General features: G+C 37.7%; 1 protein-coding gene across 2 annotated transcripts; it reads right to left on the bottom strand.

Annotated features, from left to right (window-relative positions):
* Positions 1 to 5,208: 5,208 nt before the first annotated feature.
* map2k4b (mitogen-activated protein kinase kinase 4b) lies at positions 5,209 to 19,396 on the bottom strand. 2 transcript variants are annotated; one of them, XM_083556988.1, is made up of 13 exons: positions 19,004 to 19,396; positions 16,039 to 16,074; positions 15,506 to 15,538; positions 13,391 to 13,493; positions 13,113 to 13,287; positions 12,650 to 12,769; positions 10,231 to 10,350; positions 10,077 to 10,128; positions 9,277 to 9,404; positions 8,282 to 8,359; positions 8,060 to 8,208; positions 7,926 to 7,971; positions 5,209 to 6,872 (listed from the first exon to the last, which is right to left on the bottom strand). In XM_083556988.1, the coding sequence occupies exons 1-13, from the start codon at positions 19,125 to 19,127 to the stop codon at positions 6,759 to 6,761; spliced, it is 1,278 nt and encodes a 425-aa protein (XP_083413114.1). In that variant the 5' UTR covers positions 19,128 to 19,396; the 3' UTR covers positions 5,209 to 6,758. The 2 variants fall into 2 exon arrangements, with proteins under 2 accessions (XP_083413114.1, XP_083413115.1); XM_083556989.1 differs by lacking the exon at positions 15,506 to 15,538 and having other exon boundaries at positions 19,004 to 19,395.
* Positions 19,397 to 20,487: the final 1,091 nt, after the last annotated feature.

Below are 20,487 nucleotides of genomic sequence, written 5' to 3'. Positions count from 1 at the left end.
CTCCATCCAGACTTAAGCTTCGTACAGATACACTATAGATAAAATTGAGTCACTTTCTTTTTTTCCCCCTTTATTTACTCTTCCATGGTTACGTCAGTGATGTAGCAAGTTGCCTTGATTGCACTAACAGCACAATTTAAGTTTTGTTTGGTTAAAAAATTTTTGTACTTTTTTTTTTTTTTTTTGCAAAACTGAAATTCAATTTCAAGCAACTCATTGACAAATGGATTTTTTTTTTATAGCTTTTTTTACACATCAACAATGTTCATAGAAATGGCCTGTTCTTCCCAGCAGTTGTGCAGAACTAATTGTAATATACTGTGTATTGTTTTACTGTGAATATTTGCACCCACAGCGGGCTGAACCGAGATGAGACACCTGTGGACATTTTTCTTTTTAATTAAATTTAGCAGGATTTTATGTGTGCACAAAAAACTTTTCAAAACCTTGTTTATCTGATTAGTGGGAGGGGGGAAAAAAAACGAGTTCACTAACGTTTTAAACTGTGAACAGAGTACAAAGACGTTGAAATAGATATTTTTTGTCATATATTGGATCGGTGGACGACTTAAGCCAGCAACGATTACTACGTTCTCTATTTCCACCATTTATATTGCTGCACAATATCTTAATTTTTCTTTTTGTCCAAATAATCTCTTCAATATTTGAATGTAGTTGGACAGCACAGTGATAAGTTTGAATGTATTCACACTGTGGCCTCATGGTAGTGCATTTAATTTGGTTTCACAAATCCAAATTACTTATCATCAGGGATTAAAGAAATAAATAAGAAATAAAAGCAGAACTAGGTTCATTTTTGCATTTGTGGTCAGTATGAGCATGATCCAAATCTTCCTGCTGAATGGGATAAAAAAACAAAAAAAAAAACGATATGTACAACTGATCATAAGATTCGTATGTGCTTTTTAAACATCCCATTCCACATTTAGTCCTTTGCTGTTATTATCTCCACTCTTCTTCGTGGAGATTTAGAAAAGCCAGGTAGGTGAAGCGAGGAGACCTGGGGTGCAGCCAGCATTCCAGCTCATCCCAGTAGGGTCGAGATCAGAGCTCTATAAAAGGCCACTCAAGATCTTTCACTCCAACCCATGTAAAGCATATCTTCATGGAGCTGGCTTTGTGTGCAGAGGCACTGCCATGCTGGAAAAACTTTGGGTCTCCTAGTTCAAGGAAGAATTTAATGCTACTGCATCAAAAGACATTGTATACAATTGTGTGCCTCCAGCTGTGTGGCAACAGTTTGGGGAAGAACCATATATAGCTGGCAAAACCAGATGCTTTTGACCATATAGCGTAGATGTCCATCCAATGTATTCCGAAGAAACATCCCTATCATGTGAACTCGAATAGACCGACCACTTTATTTTGCCTAATATTCTACAGTACTAAATTCAAATTTTCAGTCTTACAACACATACACTACTTCTAACCAACCAGACGACTGAGAAGGAATTCCCATCATTCCATAGCATCTCACCAGTGCACACGAGTGTTCTATTTTGATGAGGAAATTGAACTTCGTACCGTTTTTTGTCTTTTTTTTTTTTTCTCCTGGGGAAGAACTATATAGATGCGACAAAAAGCTTTTGTACTGCTTGGCCACTGAAACAGCTTTCCAATGTAAACCGTCTCAGTATGTCTCCACCACTGTACTAATAAAACTTCAATAAACACCAACAAATAAACAAAATGTCCAAAAAGATTGAGCTTTGGATTTAAATGATTTCTTTTTTTTTTCTTCATTTTTTGTAAATGATGATAGAGTTCTAGATTGTTCTCTCAATTCAGTTCAGATCTATTTGACTTTGAAGAGCATGTTGAATCATGGACAACGCAGCTTGACAGAAATATGTCATTTCTAAACATTGACATATTTAACATCTTAATGTGAAAAACTCCCTGAGACCATTTCAGACTCTGGATTGAACTATCTTCATTTGCTCCCTGCAGCTGATGATGGTTCAACCTGAACAGTTTACAGATCCATGAGGTTCCTAGATGGTTAAACTCAAGAAACCATGAAAATGGATTTAGACTAATTAATTGCGATAATGGTTCCATGATAATTTTAACTTAAAAAAGTTCTGCACTGAAGTGTCCATCAGGGAACAGCTGATAACCTGAACAATGATGGAACTTTAACAAAGAATTTAAACATCATATGAATTCAAAAGGGTGCCAAATAATTGTGGCACACAAATATACTTATCAGCCATAACATTAAAACCACTTGCCTAATATTGTGTTGTTGAATTTTTTTTGTACTGATCCTTTCTTGGAGCACGTTTGATAGATACTGACCACTGCAGACCAGGAACAACCCACAAGAGCTGCAGTTTTTGGGGATGCTCAGACACAGTCGTCTAGCCATGTTGTCAAACTCGCTCAAATCCTTACACTTACCAACTTCTCCTGCTTCTAACATGTCAATTTATAAGAAGAAAATTTTCACTTTCTGCCTAAAATATCCACCAACAGGTACCATGATGAAGAGATGTTGTCAAAATGTCAAATGTAAAAGATATAATATAATAATGTTTTATATCAATAACAAAGTATTTTTGAGAACAAATGATTGGGGTTAAACAATAAACAATTCAGTGGATGTCACTGTAGGGCTCTCCATTCGTTCATTATGGTGGATTCATGGACTATCCCAGGAACTGAGGTGGCAAAAGTTCACACATCCTTCACTCAAGCAGGAGTACAGATACCGGTTTTAAAAGGCTGGTAAAAGCTGAAGTACTGACTACACTACACTACAAGAAGTTTGGGCTCTGACATGAACTTAAGTAAAAAGTAGGCATATTACGTCCTGTTTTAATGTCACGCTGGTAACTGGAACATAAGATAATAAATACAACAGATTTTATATATATATATATATATATATATATACACACACACACACACACACACACCCTGTGGGGCAGAAATAGTATTTAGTCAGCCACCAATTGTGCAAGTTCTCCCACTTAAAAAGATGAGAGGCGCCTGTAATTTTCATCATAGGTACACTTCAACTATGAGACAAAATGACAAAATCACTCAAAATCTTACAATACATGTCCCCATTCATTCTTTATTTTGCACAGTCCTGGTCCCTTTGCAGAAAAACACCTCCAAAGCATGATGTTTCCACCCCCATGCTTCACAGTAGGTATGGCATTCTTTCTCCTCCAAACACGACAGGTTTCTACCAAAAAGTTCTATTTTGGTTTCATCTGACCATATGACATTCTCCTAATCCTCTTCTGGATCATCCAAATGCTCTCTAGCAAAACACGGGGGTCCTACCGTGGGATTTTTGCTCACCGTTCTTGTCATCATTTTGACCCCACGGGGTGAGATCAAGTGTGGAGCCCCAAATCGAGGGAGATTATCAGTGGACTTGTATGGCTTCCATTTTTTAATAATTGCTCCCACAGTTGATTCCTTCACACCAAGCTGCTTACCTATTGCAGATTCAGTCTTCCCAGCCTGGTGCAGGTCTACAATTTTGTTTCTGGTGTCCTTTGACAGCTCTTTGGTCTTGGCCATAGTGGAGTTTGGAGTCTGACTGTTTGAGGTTGTGGACAGGTGTCTTTTATACTAATAACGAGTTCAATGACCAAATTCTTATTTCCCACCATAATTTGCAAATAAATTCTTTAAAAAATCAGAATGTAATTTTCAGGATTTTTTTTCTCATTTTGTCTCTTATAGTTAAAGTGTACCTATGATGAAAATTACAGGCTTCTCTCATCTTTTTAAGTGGGAGAACTTGCACAATTGCTGGCTAACTAAATACTTTTTTGCCCCACTGTATGTATGTATATATGTATATATATATGTATGTATATATGTATATATATATATATATATATATATATATATATATATATATATATATATATAAACAATCACAGGTGTGTCATATCAAGATGCTGATTAGACAGCTTGATTATTGCACAGGCGTGCCTCAGGCTGGCTACAATAAAAGGCCACTCTAAAATGTGCAGTTTAATCACACAGCACAATGCCACAAGTTTTGAGGGAGCGTGGGATTGGCATGCTGACTGCAGGAATGTCCACCAGAGCTGTTGCTCATGAATTGAATGTTCATTTCTCTACCATAAGCCGTCTCCAAAGACGTTTCAGAGAACTCGACAGTACATCCAAGCGGCCTTACAACCGCAGATCATGTGTAAGCACACCAGCCCAGGACCTCCAAGATTGTCCAAGACCAGCAATCCGGACAGCTGCTGCAAAAATCGGTTTGCACAACCAAAAGATTTCTGCTCAAACTGTCAGAAAGCGTCTCAGGTAAGCTCCTCTGCATGCTCTTCGTTCTCATCGGCGTATATGACAGTGTGTTCCAGGTCTTGCCAATATCCAGCAACTTCGCACAGCCTGTGTCCAGCCTGAGGCACACCTGTGCAATAATCATGCTGTCTACTCAGCATCTTGCCACACCTGTGAGGTGGATGGATTTTCTCAGTAAAGAAGTGCTCGCTAACACAGATTTAGACAGATTTGTGAACAATATTTGAGAGAAACAGGCCTTTTGTGTACATAGAAAAAGTCTTTCGATCTTTTAGTTCAGCTCATGAAAAATAGGGTCAAAAACAAAAGTGTTGCATTTATAATTTTGTTCAGTGTGTCACACACATACAAGGAGAGATGTTTAGAAATGTTTCTGTTCTCAGTTTACTTTGTTGACTCCCTCTGCCTGATCCATTTTAACCCCAAACTTGTTGTTAGCTTCCTATGCTAGCCTACGTCTGTGGTGTGCGAGAGCCAAGAAATGATACACCAGTGGTAGATTGAAAAAGGTTGATCGGTTGATGGGCTGAAAACAGCGAGCAGTAAAAAGAAAAAAATATTGAGTCACCGAATAGATTAAAACTAAAGTAACGATGCTGGTTTAAAAATCTAAGTACAGATATTTGTGTAACACATGTAACACATGAAAGTGAAAAGATGTCAGAAAAATAGTGAATTAAACTACTGATACCAGAAAAATCTACTTAAATACAGTAACGAAGTAATTGTACTTCATTACCTTCCACCCACAGATAAATATTATCATATTTTGGGGAAATACAGAAAAAAATTAAAAAATAACTGCGCTCAAGACAATACCGCGGACCCTGCGGCACCAACATGTGTTTCTGTTCTCCGACACAAACAGCCATAGACACCAGGCAGAGGCTAACTCATAGAATTTATTCTAGCATTCAGTCCATTTGTTTGTTTTTTTCCAGACGAGAAACGAAAAGAAAAAAGAAAAGAAAAATGAGCTCGATAAGGTCACAATCACATCCAAGCCTCATCACAACTGACCTGCAGGCTTCGCTCTCATCAGTACTACAAGAACACTAAGATTTCATCGATATCCTTTAAATATGTGTAGTGAAGAAGACGAATAGCTCAGACCGTCAAAGGTTAATATCTCCGGAAAGAAAAAAAAAAAAAAAAAAGCAGACGTAAAGATATCCCTGCGCATCCTCTAATTAATAACTTCATTTCAATATTATTATTTATTCGTATTTAATTATACAGATTGCTGTTCACAATGTACTGTATACACTTAAAACTCTTCACAGTGTGAACAATTCGGATATTTCCCGCTCTATATACCCATACAATATAACGTTACATAAAAATCCATCTTATTTTACCTTCTAATATTAAATATTCTACTACGGCGCCATATTGTACAGTCCAAAGAGTGTCAAAAAAACAAAACAAAAAAAAAACAAACAATGTATGCCCTTAAAAAGGATGTAGAATTAAGCATTCTTCAGGTCAGTGATGCACTTAAGTGTGTCCAATGATCTCATAAAAAAAAAAAAAAAAAAAAAAAACACTCCCATCTTCAAAGCTATCTAGTGTCATATTTGACTCGTCCTATTACGTGAGTTAGTGAAAGACTGCTTTGGCGGCAAAAAAAAAAAGAAAAAAAAAACGTGTACATTATTTAGTTTAAAGTGAGAAACCCTAAACAGTGAGATTTCGAACATCTTTCAGAACGCACACATATGCCAAGATGTCAGGAGCTTGGGGGGGGGGGGGGGGGGGGGGGCAAAATAATATAAATAAAGTAGCGTTAAGGACTTTCGGTGGGGTGACGTGTACTGTAACGTGTCTATTTACAGTAAGATAGGAGTGTTTACAAGTGTGTACACCATAACAGTTTCTTTATTTATTTAATACAATTTTGGCGAGTTTAAAGTTGCATATTTATACAAAACCACTTGAAGGATGATGGTGTTTCTTTCTACCCAATGATCTGCTGAATGGCGCCCGACAGCATCCTCGTGTCACAGAATTCGTTCAGATGAATAATGTGTGGAGCGAAAAAACGTCAGAAAAATGCAACCATTTGGAACGGATGCTTCGGCGTACGACTCTAAATGACGTGTCATATGGTAGAAATATTATAAAACGTGTATGGGCGCTTTTTGTTTAGAACCCCCCCCCATTCAAGTCTTGTTCTAAATGGTACTATTATGCAAATCAGCTACACAACGACACGTGGCATTGAAAATAAATAGCACGGCCACGAATAGAAATGATTCTCGTTCTTATTCTTATCGCTAGCTTGGTTTATCGAACGGTACGCTAATTGGTTTCGAAGACGAAAAGCCGATCCTTAAAAGCAGTGTGGAGTCGTGAACCGTGGACGACGTGTCTGCGGCGAAACGGCTGCCGAGTTACGTTGCGTTCAGTGGAGGGGGCTTTACATTGCGCTATCAGTCGACGTACATCGGAGAGCTGGGGGAGGCAGGGATTTCATCCAGAATTTTACACACGTAACTGGCGACGTCCACCACTCGCTCCTCGTACATCAGGATGAACGGGTGCTTCTATGGAGAAGAAAAGAAAAAAATATATATATTTAAAAGATCTAAGAAAGTGTCTGTAATTTGAGTGCATAGAATCAAATATAGAATCGTGTTAGGGTATGTGTGCATTGCGTTCATTCATTTAGTTTTTTTTGGTTTAAAAAAAAAAATATATATATATATTTTTTTTGTTGTTGTTCGTTCAAAATGTTTGATATTTAAAATACGCCTCATTAATACTTTCATCCTTTAACATTTTTTATTTTTTTTTAAATATATAATTCTTTTTTTATTTAATCAAACAGATGTTAAATTCTGGTTTCGATCACTGTGTTTTTTCAAAAGAAACAGACAGAGTGACAGGAAATGGGAGTCTGACACACGTGTCTGTCAAAACCGCAAACACACAGTTACGTAATTTAAAGTCATTTTAAACAAAATTAGATTTTGGTACCCAACACACAACTACACTTTCATTTTCTCTGTTTTTCAACTTGGATGTTACTGTTGTAGAATTGGACAATAAATTTGACATTTTAAATGATACAATAATCCAACACAATACAATAATGGTACAATAATCCCCCGCTTTACCGCGGAATCGCATCAGCCTCCATTTTTTGACGTCATAGGACACTGTAACCAATTAACAAGCAAAGAAACTACGCACAGGCTACGCTAGTCCAGAACTGTACTGCATTTCTACCAATTTACACATATTTTATATACACTTGTGATTCCAGGTTACGTTAGATTGGAAATATTGTGCACTTTGGTGCATTGATAGTTTTTGGTAGTGTGTGATTTTGATTACACTGTGTGAATAAATGAATAGGGAAAATGAATAAAAAAAAAAAAAGTCACTTTCTATTCTTTTTGTTGTGCGAAATCATGGGCTGTAGTCTCCTTTTTCTGCTTTCGATATTCAATATTAAATAAAAAAGAGAGAGAAAAAAATCTATTTTTTTTTACAAATTGTTAAATCTCACACTTGCTCATGTGAAATATTCAACAATTCATTTTTATTTATTTATTTTATATATAAATATAACAAAGAACATAAGATGCATTTACCAGAAGCTCCCTGTACTTTGGCCTTTTCGACTCGTCCTTTGTAAGGCTGAGAAGAACAAAACATTGTTTAGAACTTGGCTGTGTTTTTATGTTTGTATCCTCAAAAAAACAACTCGAAAAACAGGGAAACTCACCAGAGATTAACGAAGTTGGTGAATTTGGGAGAAAACTGTCTCTCCTCCGAGTTGCTCAGTTGAGGAGGATCGCCCTTCACCACCTGCGTCAGTTGATCGAACACGCTGTTCCACTTAGGGTATGGGAATCGGCCGGTGGCCAGCTCGTACTAACAAAAGAAATCGAATCGTTTAACAGTCAATTTTTTTTAAAAATTAAGGAACATTCAACTAATCACAAACCAGCGTAATTCCCAAACTCCAGACGTCCGAGCGCACGTCGTAGCCTTGTCTAGAAGCGCTAGGGTCTATCCTTTCGGGCTGTAGGAAAAAAAAAAATACTAGTTATACCACAGTGCTACTGAATTCTCGAATCTGATTGGTCAAGGCGTTTTTTCTACAGCAGCAGACTACAAGGCACAGCGCAGGTATACACGAGGTGGTATCGGAAATTTTGAACTTTTTCGAGACTGGTTCTGTTAACAAGGAAGTACTTTATTTATCGATGTTTACACACCATCACCTTCAAAATAGGTCATATGGAGCTCCCAGCATTTCTGCCACGTCTGAAACGTGTCCCGGGAAGTCTTCTTTTTGAAGTGTGTCAAGCACCTTGTGATTCGCGCCGGATCTCCGCAATGTCAAAACGGCGATCTCTGAGACAGATCTTCATCTTTGGGGAAAATGGCAAAGTTGGCAGGTGGATTTTGAGGAGGTGGAGGGGGGGGGGGGGGGGGTTATTTCGGAAGTGAGATCATGTTGATGGTTTTCCCAACGATCATCATACACATGCTGCCTAATGGTTTTGACATTCGGGTGGGGGGGGGGATGCTCGTCGAGAGTCTTCCTGATCTCTCGTCTTCTTCCAGTTCCGCTCTTGAAGCGCTCAAAACTCCTCGATCTTGTGTCAAATGTACGCCATGTCAAATGTCTGTGTGGCAGATTTGCCCAGATGCATGCAAAATTTCACGTTTGTTCTATCTTCTAACTGGCAGACGTGGCAACGCATGTGGTTAGAAGAGCGCCATTAAACTTTTTGATACCACTTTATATGAATGCGGTCAATTTATATACCAGTTTGTCTTTATAAAAAACATAAATCATGCGTGCTTCATGTAAGACGTGTAGAAATAAATGTAGCGAATGTTAATGCCTTTATTTATATGAGATCATTGCATTCTGCAATTACAGTTACGGGGGTTACAATCCGAGGAAGCCGTATCAAACTGTTGACTCACAGCCATGTAAGGTCTGCATCCAGCATCTCTAGTCTTGGCTATAGAGTCGACCAGCTGTCCGCTGATCCCGAAGTCGCACAGCTTTATGTTGCCATTTCTATCCAGGAGAATGTTGGACGGTTTGATGTCTACGAATTGGAAATATAAAGCAGATTTCAAGAAATCAACTTACTCCATAATAACAGGAAATTATAATATTGAACAATAATAATCAGTTTTTGCAGACTAGAAGTCAGTACAAGACACGTAACACAGTACAAGTCGGCGTACAGCAATCGGGCATTTGCACTTCTTTCAGCAGGTCAGTTCACAATTAGGACAGCTCCATCTAGTGGCAGCAAACATTTTCGATTCATGGCATTCGGTGGATATCCAGCGAGCAACTTAGAATTATCTACTCCACAAAGAGGGTTGGGGGCCTTGCATAAGGGCCCAGCAATGGAAGCTTGGTGATGCTGCGATTCGAAGTCGTGACCTCCTGATCCGAAGCTATCACTTCCAATCTATTTCCCAGATCTCCAATTGGCGATAATATGGGAATAATTTGTAATAAATATTTTTTTTTTTAAAAGCTCAACCTTGATTAATAAGACAAGCAATAGTTACATATACATTTATTTATTTCAAACAACTTACAATTATCCTATTTATACAGCTGAGCAGTTGAAGATAAAGGGCAGCTTGGTGGTGCTGAGACTCAAGGTTCTGATCAGACTGATCTTGACCACTGATCTCTTACACATGACTAGTTCGGTTTCGGCGTGCTACATTCGCACTGCTGTTGCGGACTCGACACTCACCTCTGTGGATTATTTTCAAGTTTTCTTTCAAGTGATTCAGTGCTTTCACAGTCTGTAACACATTTAAGGGGGAAAGAAAAGAGAACAATTGACAAATCCTCAAATAGCAGCAACGACGCAACACTTTTTAAGGCGTAAGAGAAGGCGCGCTTACCGCTAACGTAATTTTGCCTAGTATTTCCTCTGGAATGACATCATCTAATGAGCAATATACATATTTGTAGAATTTGTCGAACGAGGTAGACATGAGTTCCATACATATCCAGCAGTCGCCCTGTGAACGAGACGAAAATGGAGGGAATTAATAAGAGAAAAATCCATGTTTAAATAGAACACTGGGTGAAGAAAGGAATACTTATTAATAGAGCTGATTTCAGTGATAAACAGTAATGAAGTAGCTTTTTATTTTTCGCATATCTTTACTTTACTGAAGTGTTTCCATTTGGGGAGACTTTAACTTAATCCAATCGACATTTTGCAAAATCAATCGTTCTTTTTTTTGTTTTTATTTATGAGCGGATAAAAAAACGTCCACCATTCGGTTTTAAATTAGTTTTGATTGGCACTTGGTGGCATCCATTTCTCACCAACATACAGTTCAACCGCAAGCAGAACATTTGGAGAGGAATAAATAATAGAAGAAACTCCTGATTCGAATTCGCCACAACACCCGTGACCTTGATTTTTTTTTTTTAGTAGTTGAAAAGGTTTTGGGCTCATGATCATAACAGATATCAGTGTTGGACTCATTAATATCATTGTATTAATAGATTATTGTTTTTTTTCACATAAATTGATTTGATTAAGAAAAGAGTCTTGTGGCAAAAACGATAATAGGAACATTATTATTACTTTAACTCAAGTACATGGTTTGCATGCACCACTGGTTGATTTTGATTTCTGAGTAGAAACGTAGATGCGTATTGGTTTTTTGGGATTCAGAGAGGGTTTGTGGGTAAGCGTCTGAATCGGCATTTAAAAGAGAGCATCTAGGGATGTAGACAAATTTGCTGATACCCTTCAATGAAGAACCCCCAAGTTAAAGTGGACAAACTTGACAAAAGTAAACTGAAATTGTTCATTGTTTATTCTATATTTTTAAAAGGTTCCCTGGTGGTCTAGTGGTTAGGATGCGCCGCTCTCACCGCTGTGGCCCGGGTTCGATTCCCAGTCAGGGAACCAACCCCAGCCATTAGGGTTGCACAAGCCAGTGCACTCTTAGTGCCGGTCTCAAGCCCGGATAAATTTGGGGGTTGCGTTAGGAAGGGCATCCAGCATGAAAAACGTGCCAAATCAAACATGCGGATGATCCACTGTGGCGACCCCTAATGGAAGAAGCCGAAAGAAAGTTTTTTATTCTATATTTTCAAAAAATGTATTTTTAAATCAACATATAAAAAAGAAAAACTTTCAAAGATCTTCAAAAGGATTTAGATCCGGGTTAATAGAATATTTTTTTTAATTCTCCAGTCTTTTGTTCTTTGCCATTCTTGAGTGCTTGTAGTTGTATGTATGGGTCCATTATCCTGTCGGAGGACCTGTAAGGGGGTTTTTTTTGGCTGTGAACACACAGCTGATGTGCCATTCCAATAATCTCCAGTTTTGTCAAATTCTTCCAGTAGGTATTTTAGCGAAAGCCAAAAATGAGTTTGACTCATCACAAAAATTCCATAATTTCATTTATATTTTATAGTAATAAGTTTTGATAATTCATAAAACTTGAAAACTGTAGTCTGGTCTATTAATTCTCACTTTCTGCTGAGGCACACTATTGGTACTATCAGTATTTAGCACCAAAAGCATTAATACATGCACCCAACTTGCCTTGTGTCAACAAGGTTGGTGGGGGTGGAGTAATGATGTGGGGAACATATTTTGCACAATTCCAGCCTGTTATTTGAGTACTCTTTCTGACCTTGTCCAGCCATTCAAGCCCACAATTTACCATCTTCTAATGGCTACCTCCAGCATGAAAACGCACCACGTCACAAAGCAAAATTGTCCCAAACTTTTCAGGAACATGATGAGCTTATTGTCACAGGATCTAAATCCAACAGAACATGGATGTGGAGATTCACATGTTGTAGATATAGATGTGAAAGTTTGACATTGGAATGCTGATAAAAACTTTTTTTTTTTAAACTCAATACATTGAATTTGATGTCAAAAAATGTCACGAGTTTGAGCAAAGACCTTCACCCTCAATTGTTCGGTTGTATAAATAAGATAATAAATTAAAAAACAGTGTTCCTAAAAAGAGAAATGACTCAATGTTTTTGTTTTTACACTCATTTGGTTTTAGCTCAGAGACGATTAGATTTTTTACTTTTTCTGTGGTATTATTATTATTTGGGTCAAGGGACACTTCTGCCTAGTATACAATACAACTAGGAGACGAACGAGTTTAAAGTTTAAACTAAAAAAAAAAAAAAAAGGAAAAAAAAAAAAGAAACTCATACTTCAGAATGTATGTAATATTCTTGTATATATGCGAGATTGCCATTGCTCAAATTTATTTCCTACCGTCTTCGGGTCCACAAATTTTAGTGTGAGGCTTATAAACCTAAGCTCACCTCTCGAAACAAAGCCCCATAAAATTGGACGATGTAGGGACAATCGCTACTCCTCATAACCACGTCTAAATCCATGAGCAGCTGCTTCTGTTCTTTTTCATCAACCGTGGAACGAATCCTCTGCAACACAAATATCATACAGACTCCATGTCATTAAATATTACGAGTTGTGTCATTTATTTTTATTCTATGTCACATACACATTCGTACAGAGTATGACATGTAGTCAATGCGTTCTTGACTGTCCGACTTAAAAACATGGAAAGAAATACAATATAAAGATAAAAATAAGAGTAAAGTAAGTAATAAATAAAATAAAGTACAAAAGGTATATTACGATATATACTATATAATAATAACACACAAGATATAATATACATTCAAGGCTTCGGATTTTCTAAAAACTGTATGTGAGAATTCTTTATTTACAAAAAATAAAAATCATAATACAGCATAATTTTACCTTAACAGCCATGATCTGACCACTGGGCTTGTGAACCATTTTGTTGACCGAGCCGTAGGCTCCTCGGCCGATCTCGCCCAGGTCCTTCAGGTCTTCGGCAGTGAAGTCCCAGTGCTGCTCCGGAGAAATCTTCAGCTTTCCACAAGACTCGATACTGTGATTGCGCAGTCTTTCTCTGCATCAGTGTGTACACAAACCAAAACCCGCACACACAATAATCCTTATTAGCAACAATGAAAAGGTAAACCATCTGACTGCTGCTATTTTTGCTCACTTACATGTGCGGATTATGGAAGGAGGTGTTGGCTGATGCGATGGGGAGTCTTGTGTTCGGTTTAATCGGAGGATTGGCAAAGTTTAGCTTCAGTGCTTTGCGTTTACCTGGGAACAACAATCCGTTACAGTTTACATTAACACCATACAATCTCTAATCTCTGGATCCTAAACTCCATAATAAACAGTTAAACCGCTATGATCAGACTTTATTTGGTCTAATCAGGTGTTTGTCAGCATCAGAACCTAATTTGTACTTAAAATGTATTGCATCTAATCCTTGTAAACGGAACAAACAAATCCTGATTTTGATTCAAGTTAACATGCAAATCTTCCTTGCAACCTGCATATTCCTGTTCCCCACGTTGCGCACGCTGTTGTTTCTCCAGCATGATACGCAAATAAGGCTACGTCTGCATTAATCCAGGCACACTTGAAAACGTCTTTTGGCTTTCTGTCCAAACTGGGATGATTCTTTTATCCAGATTATAGGTCTAATCAATCTCGATTTCTGCTGAAGCACACAGATGGCTGGGCACCAACAGCTTTAATCCATGGATTTAACTGCCTTATGTCAACTGTCCAGGCTGGCGGAGGTTGTGTAACGATATGAGGAATGTTTTCTTGGCATACTTAAAGCCTCTTATTTGAGTACTGTATCTGACCTTGTGCGTGTCTTCATGGCCACAATTTACAATCCCCAGCACAATAATGTACCATGTCATGAAGTGGACCAGAACCTCAAAGAAATGTTTGACATCTTGTAGAATCCAGATTGGGAAGTGGATAGCTTCAGGGTTAACACATTAGACCTCTGATGACTTATAATGACTTTTACTGATCATAATTAACAATGATTAAAAAGTGAAACGATGTGACAAATTATTTCTTACTAACTTGCATGATGAGATAGGGGGGTCTTGCATTCATTTTAATCCAAGGATGCGTTTTTGAAAAATCTCTCGATACGTCGGCAATATTCGAAAACGACCATGGGTGTAGTCACGTGTGACCCATTCAGCTTAAAGTAGTGTATGATCTTTTTCACCATGCCATTTCTTAACATCAATTCAAAGAACTTAAAGTGAGTAAATGCATGCCAATTACATTTACGCCAATGGGCAGACACCCCTTATCTAGAGTGACTTACACTTAGAAGTCACCAATAAATAAATCTTATTGAGGGTTCATTAGTACACATACTTAAAATAGCATTAATCTAAAAACTCTGTCAGGAGAAAAAGTTAGAGAGTTTATCTTTTTTGGTGACAAGATACTGCTGGAGAGTTTTAAATCTGAGACAGCTACAGGAAAACAGTGGGGGAAGCATTGCAGTGTGGAGGTGTGGGAGAATGATGGAAATGACCAAGCTTTTTACAGTTTTACTCATGCACATAGTTTCCAGACATTTCAGTGTTGAGCTATTTTTTTTCAAACATAAAAATAAAAAAAATTAAAAACACCAGTGCGGTTTTCAAATACATCTGGATTAATGCGGACGCATCCCAAGTGTATTAGGCACTATATACGATAAGCTCCAACACTCACACCACCTCATTACATTGTCAAGTGCCACTCAACGCAATATTAGTTATTCACAAGTTGACTGATTCTTTAGTTTTGCCTGTTAATCAGCACTGATAGTTGATTGATAAAACTATCAGCCATCACCAAAAATCCATACTGATAGTTTTTCCGGGTTGCATTATACAGTACGAGAGCAGCCTCTAGAGGTGAATCACTGCTACAATGAGCTGTTTTTTTTGTTTTGTTTTTTTCATTTTTGATGTAAAAGTTTTTATTTATTTTGTGTTTCATTTTGTTTCAATTCGAATGTCTTTTTTTCCTGAATACTTATTAATATAATTAATATATTCATGTTCATTTTTCATTTAGCGCAGTTTCGTGATCCTGTGCTGTTTTTTATTTATTTATTAAATAAAGTTTAGTACTATTTTACGTGAAAAAAAAGTTTAGTACTATTTTACGTGAAGTGGACCTCTATTAGTTATTCAACTACTTTGGTATTAGAAGTGACATCCACTGTTAAAAAAGTGTAATAACAGAATAATAAGTAAACAAAATGGAAAAAACGGTGGGGGAAAAAAAAGGAAACTTACTTTGAGGAGCACCAGACAGATTTATCTGAAACCCTGCAGCAAGAAATGACAAAAAAAAAAAAAAAAAAAAAAAAAAAAAAAAAAAAAAAAAAAAGAAAGGAAAAAAAAAAGAAAAAAAATGGAGTGTGAAGAAATCAACTGGAACTGCAGGTAAGCTTTATATAGCAAACCAGTGGAATGTAGTGTGAATACCAGTCTCTCTCAAAATCAAATGATCTATTCACTTCTGCACATCACTTCAGAAAAAATGTAAAAAAAAAAAGGGCCACTATTTTACATGTATGTTTGATATATGTCTCGATTTGCTTGGCAACATGTTTTAAAAACCTCTGCTCCCACTGTGGATGCTTGTGAAAGGCACTGATGACCACTTAAGATTCCTGGAGTCTAAAACAGGCTTTAAGCTTAAAACCGGACGCAGTGAATGTCTTAATATATTCCCACATAAAACGAAATACTTAGGTTCTAATTGATATCTGTTGCTTTACCATTGCTGTAACCTAAAAAAGGGTGAAAACTCGAAAAACAAATACCTGTTTCATTCTGACACCTCCAGCAAGTGTTGGACTCTGAAAAAAATAAGTAATACATACATTAAAAGTGATACACTGCAATAAACACTGGTATAAATACATTGCCTGTCGTGAATATCGCGTCATCGTAAATGTTATATTAGGTTCTCTATGTTTCTGTACACTGCAGGTGGCACAGATATAAATGTATGAATGCATTTACAGTATCTCACAAAAGTGAGTATATCCCGCAAATTTTCCTCTAAAGAAACAATACTAAAAAAAGAAAAAACGTAACTTGAATATAGGGCTGTAACGATTCCTCGAATGACTCGAGTAATTCGATTACAAAAATTTATTAGGGCAAATTAATTTGCCTCGATGCTTCGTTTAGTCCATTTAGGAAAACACAGAGCACTCTGTTTCCCAAGGACCATTAATACTGACGCACCGCCCGCTAAACTCTGGAGCGCTCTGGGCTGGTAAAAAGAAAGAAAAAAAACTGAATGAAAAAAATGGAGGGGGGGGGGGGGAGTAAACAGCGAGAGAGTGGCCATGTGGAGCAGGTACTGGAGCACCGTTTCATAAGATAAATACACTGAGAAATGAAAACCACATCACCGTACTGTGCGAGGTTTAATAAATAAATACATAAGTGAGTTTCATAAAACATTCCTGATAACTTACTCCACACGACCACTGCAGAGGGAATTTTTCAACCCTTTTTGTTTGTATTTTGATGTAATATGGCAATTAAATGCAATAAATAGGTTTTTTGTATTGCAATTTCAACAATAACAATGTACATTTTTCGAAAAAAGTTATTTTCTTTTTCTTATTTAGTATTGCTTTTTAATAAAGAAAAAATAATCCTTAATCGATTAATCGACTGAATAATCGTTAGAATAATCAATTATTAAAATAATCGATAGCAGCAGCCCTACTTGGACATCTTTTATCCATTCTTTTTCGGATATATTTGCAGCCTGCGTGACGGTATAGATTTACCGTCCTCTGAAAAATAACTCAACATACAGCCATTATTGTCAAAAAAAAGCTGTGTTTCACCACGGACTATTATTACTGACACACCACCAGCTAAACTCTGGACTGCACTGAGGTCTCCTTTATAACCGTGGCGTACGCACAAAACAGCTGGGCACGTAAACACCTGGACAGGGGAAACACAGTTTTTAAATTTTTCTAAAAAAGGGAAACAAATTACATGTTCGTTTTAAGAGACCTTCTCCATCTTCTTCTGTATATTTAGTGTTGCTCTTAAAGACAGAAAAATTCTTCTTATCCGATTAATCGGTAGAATAATCGGTAGAATACTCGATTACAAAAATAATCGATAGCTTTGGCACTAACTACGTATGAAAACGGTGGTCACTTTCTAATTAATAAAAGTAAAGCGCATCCACTGATGATTAAATAATTTTAAAAAAAAATTTCCCGATGGCAATACGTTCAAAAAGATGCATCGCCATACGAATCCCATCCGATGCACACGTTTTTCGAAATTGATGTATCACGTCGTTAAACTTTTATGCCTTTCGACTGTGTGAATCTGGCCATCCTTACAATACATATATAGAAAAAAAGGGACACTTGAGACCCCGGACTTCTCAAGCCATAAGGACACGGTCTAAAAATACCACCAATCTAAAAAAAAATGTAAAAAAATGTAATTGATAGAACGGCAGTATTTTTTATGTTTGAGAATTAGGGTACCCTCAAACGATATATAGATCTTGAGGTGTCGTTTGAAGACATCGAGAAAAGTGTCTTGAAGCATTTCTTTCTTGTACCCTGTAGGATGGTGGGACCGGTTGAGGAGTGGTAGAGCATCAGCGAGATCGTGAAGCAGTACGAGGTGAGATAAAAGCGAGGTGTTGATCCGTAGGTGAGCAGGGTATGTGGGGCAGCAGAGCAGTGTTTTGTGTTTTTTTTCGTCAAACTGTTCCCAAATAGTTGGACGCACATCCATGTACAGGATGTCTCTGGATGTGGTGGTATGAAATGAAACTTCTTTTAGAACTTGCAGATCCGGTGCCCAAAGTGATCTCCACTTTCAACGGGAAGATCTGTTTTCGAGCTCCGACTTCAACCCCGGATCCGGAAGAATTAAATGCTGACACCAACCGCAGACCTTCTCGCCTTTCTCACACCGCCATACCTGACTTTCCATCAGATCTACATGAGCTTCTATCACCACAATCTGGTGGAACATCTCCCCAGAAGAGTGAAGGTTATCTTAAGAGCAAAGAAGGACTCCTAGTACATACTTCAGTATAATATATACGCATAAATCTGAGGGGGGGGACAAAAAAAAAAAAAGATACACATTGAATAGAAAGAAATACAAGTTTCTAGATCATTCCTCCAAACATCCATACAATCATATATGGGTTCATTGGGTGTCAGGAAGCTAATAATAAACGTGTCGAGTAACAGAAATCAATCATGTTCAAGCAGTCAATGTCCTTGAACGACTGAACGATAAAACATACATGATGTTTTTGATTCTTTTGTACACATTTCGCCATGTTACCGGCTTTTATACACGGATACACACCACGGTGTGGTTGTGAATGTGACCGGATCAGGGTGCAGCGTATATACGCAGTTAGCCAGCTAGCTTTGGAAATGAACGCAAGGCGAAAATTAAAATGAAGAAATAAACAAATTTACCGTCTGCACATTTTACACGTTTTTTTTTTTTTTTTTTACAACCTTTACGACATTATTTTTCGCTTTAATTTTACTCGTTCAGGCCGCAGACAAGCTCATAAACTAGCATGCTAGCGTCAAGCACCAAGGCCTAGCTAAGATGCGGTATGCTAACGTTAGCGCCCTGTGTGTATATATGTGTGTGTGTGTGTGTGTGTGTGTTATGGAAGCAGTGACAGGAACTAATTGTGATCATGCATGCAATGAGCAATCTGTTGTGATATTGTGCTTTATTAAAAAAAAGTATCCTTACCCTGCATACTGCTCATAGTGGGTAGGTGTTGGGTCTGCATTTGGTGATGCTGCAGCGGGGATCCTGCCACGGTCATGCTGTTGCATGAAGTTGGGGAGTTCGTGCTAGGACTGGGAGTCGCCATTGCTCGGTGTGTGTGTGTGTGTGTTTCGACAGATTCGCAAAAAAAACCAAAGGAGTGGACGGCCGCGTTATTCCCAAACAGGTGTACAGGAAGAGGTCGCTCATAAATCAGAACATCGCCTGCGTGAGGAAACAGGACAGGAGGTTTAGAGCAGGTCCATGTGAGCTCCTTGGAGTTGGTGATGAGAAGATCGGTGGCGTGGAGAAGCCTGAGAGACACAGCACGACATTTCCGAGCCAGGGCAATGTCACTTCAAAATAAAGGTCTAGATACTGGCCTTTGGGTTTCACACTGCACCAAGATGTGCAAAGTTTGGACACACACCTTCTCCTTTATTTATTTATTTTTTTTATTACTATTTTTAAACATTAACATTGAGAACATCCAGACTATGAAAGGACACAAATGGAATTAGGTAGTGAACAAAAAGTAGTTGTTAAACAACCCAGCATAAGTTTTTTCTTTTTTTTTTTTTTATGGCATTTGTTAGACACCCTTATCCAGAGTGATTATCTTATTTATTTATCCCATTTATACAACTGAGCAGTTTAGTGGTGGTGGAATATTTGAACCCAACAATCTTCTGATCAGAAGTCCAACGTTACCTCTGAGTGACTCCGACACCACCAAGAACACCATGCACCAGAGTCAACGACACTATACCATAACCCTTAAACCTTTTCAGAACGTTTTATATTTTCCAAAGTAGCTACATTTTGGTTTGATGACGGCTTTGCAAACTCAAAAACACATATGGTATGGTATGGTTTTCAGTTCACAGGTGTACCTAGTCAAGAGTTCATTTGTGACACTTCTTGCCTTCTTAATGTGCTTGACTAGCAGTTGCCTTGTTTATTCGATAGCCCCTATTAGTGCTTCTTCGATTACTGTACAAATCCATACAATGTCAAGAAAAGCTAAGTTAAGGACAGAGAAAAGACAGGCCATCATTACTTTAAAAAGTGAAGTTTAAATGTATCTGCAAGTGCACTCTCCAAAACCATCAAACAATATAATGAAAAAGAAAAGGAAAAACAAGAGCTACCTCTGCTGCAGAGGATAAGTTTATTCGAATTACCAGCCTCAGAAACCACCAATTTACATTAAATGCTTCTCGGAGTTCAAGTCGCCGACATATTTCAACACCCACTGTTCTCAGGAAACGGCATTAGTCAGACCTTCAGGAACAACAGCTTATTGTTACTTCAGAAGGACAGCAAGCGGAACAGACCTGTTTGGGCCAGTTAATACAAGGAATGGACATTAGATCAGTGAAAACAGTCCTTTGGTCTGATGAGTCCAAATCTGAGATGTTTTATTCTAATGACAGTGTCTTTGTTAGACATAAAGAGGATGACAG

Source organism: Silurus aristotelis (genome assembly GCF_946808225.1).
Source record: "Silurus aristotelis genome assembly, chromosome: 12".
Classification (NCBI taxonomy): domain Eukaryota; kingdom Metazoa; phylum Chordata; class Actinopteri; order Siluriformes; family Siluridae; genus Silurus; species Silurus aristotelis.
This window is presented reverse-complemented; position numbering and strand designations above follow the sequence as displayed.

Bases quoted from the DNA above. Each gene is read 5' to 3' on its own strand.
- map2k4b (XM_083556988.1), bottom strand. From the start codon at position 19,127: ATGGCGACTCCCAGTCCTAGCACGAACTCCCCAACTTCATGCAACAGC. The intron at 15,539-16,038 runs GTATTTGTTTTT...TTCTTGCTGCAG, and splicing joins GAGGTGTCAGAATGAAACAG to GGTTTCAGATAAATCTGTCT. The intron at 7,972-8,059 runs GTGAGTTTCCCT...TGTTCTTCTCAG, and splicing joins ACCAACTTCGTTAATCTCTG to CCTTACAAAGGACGAGTCGA.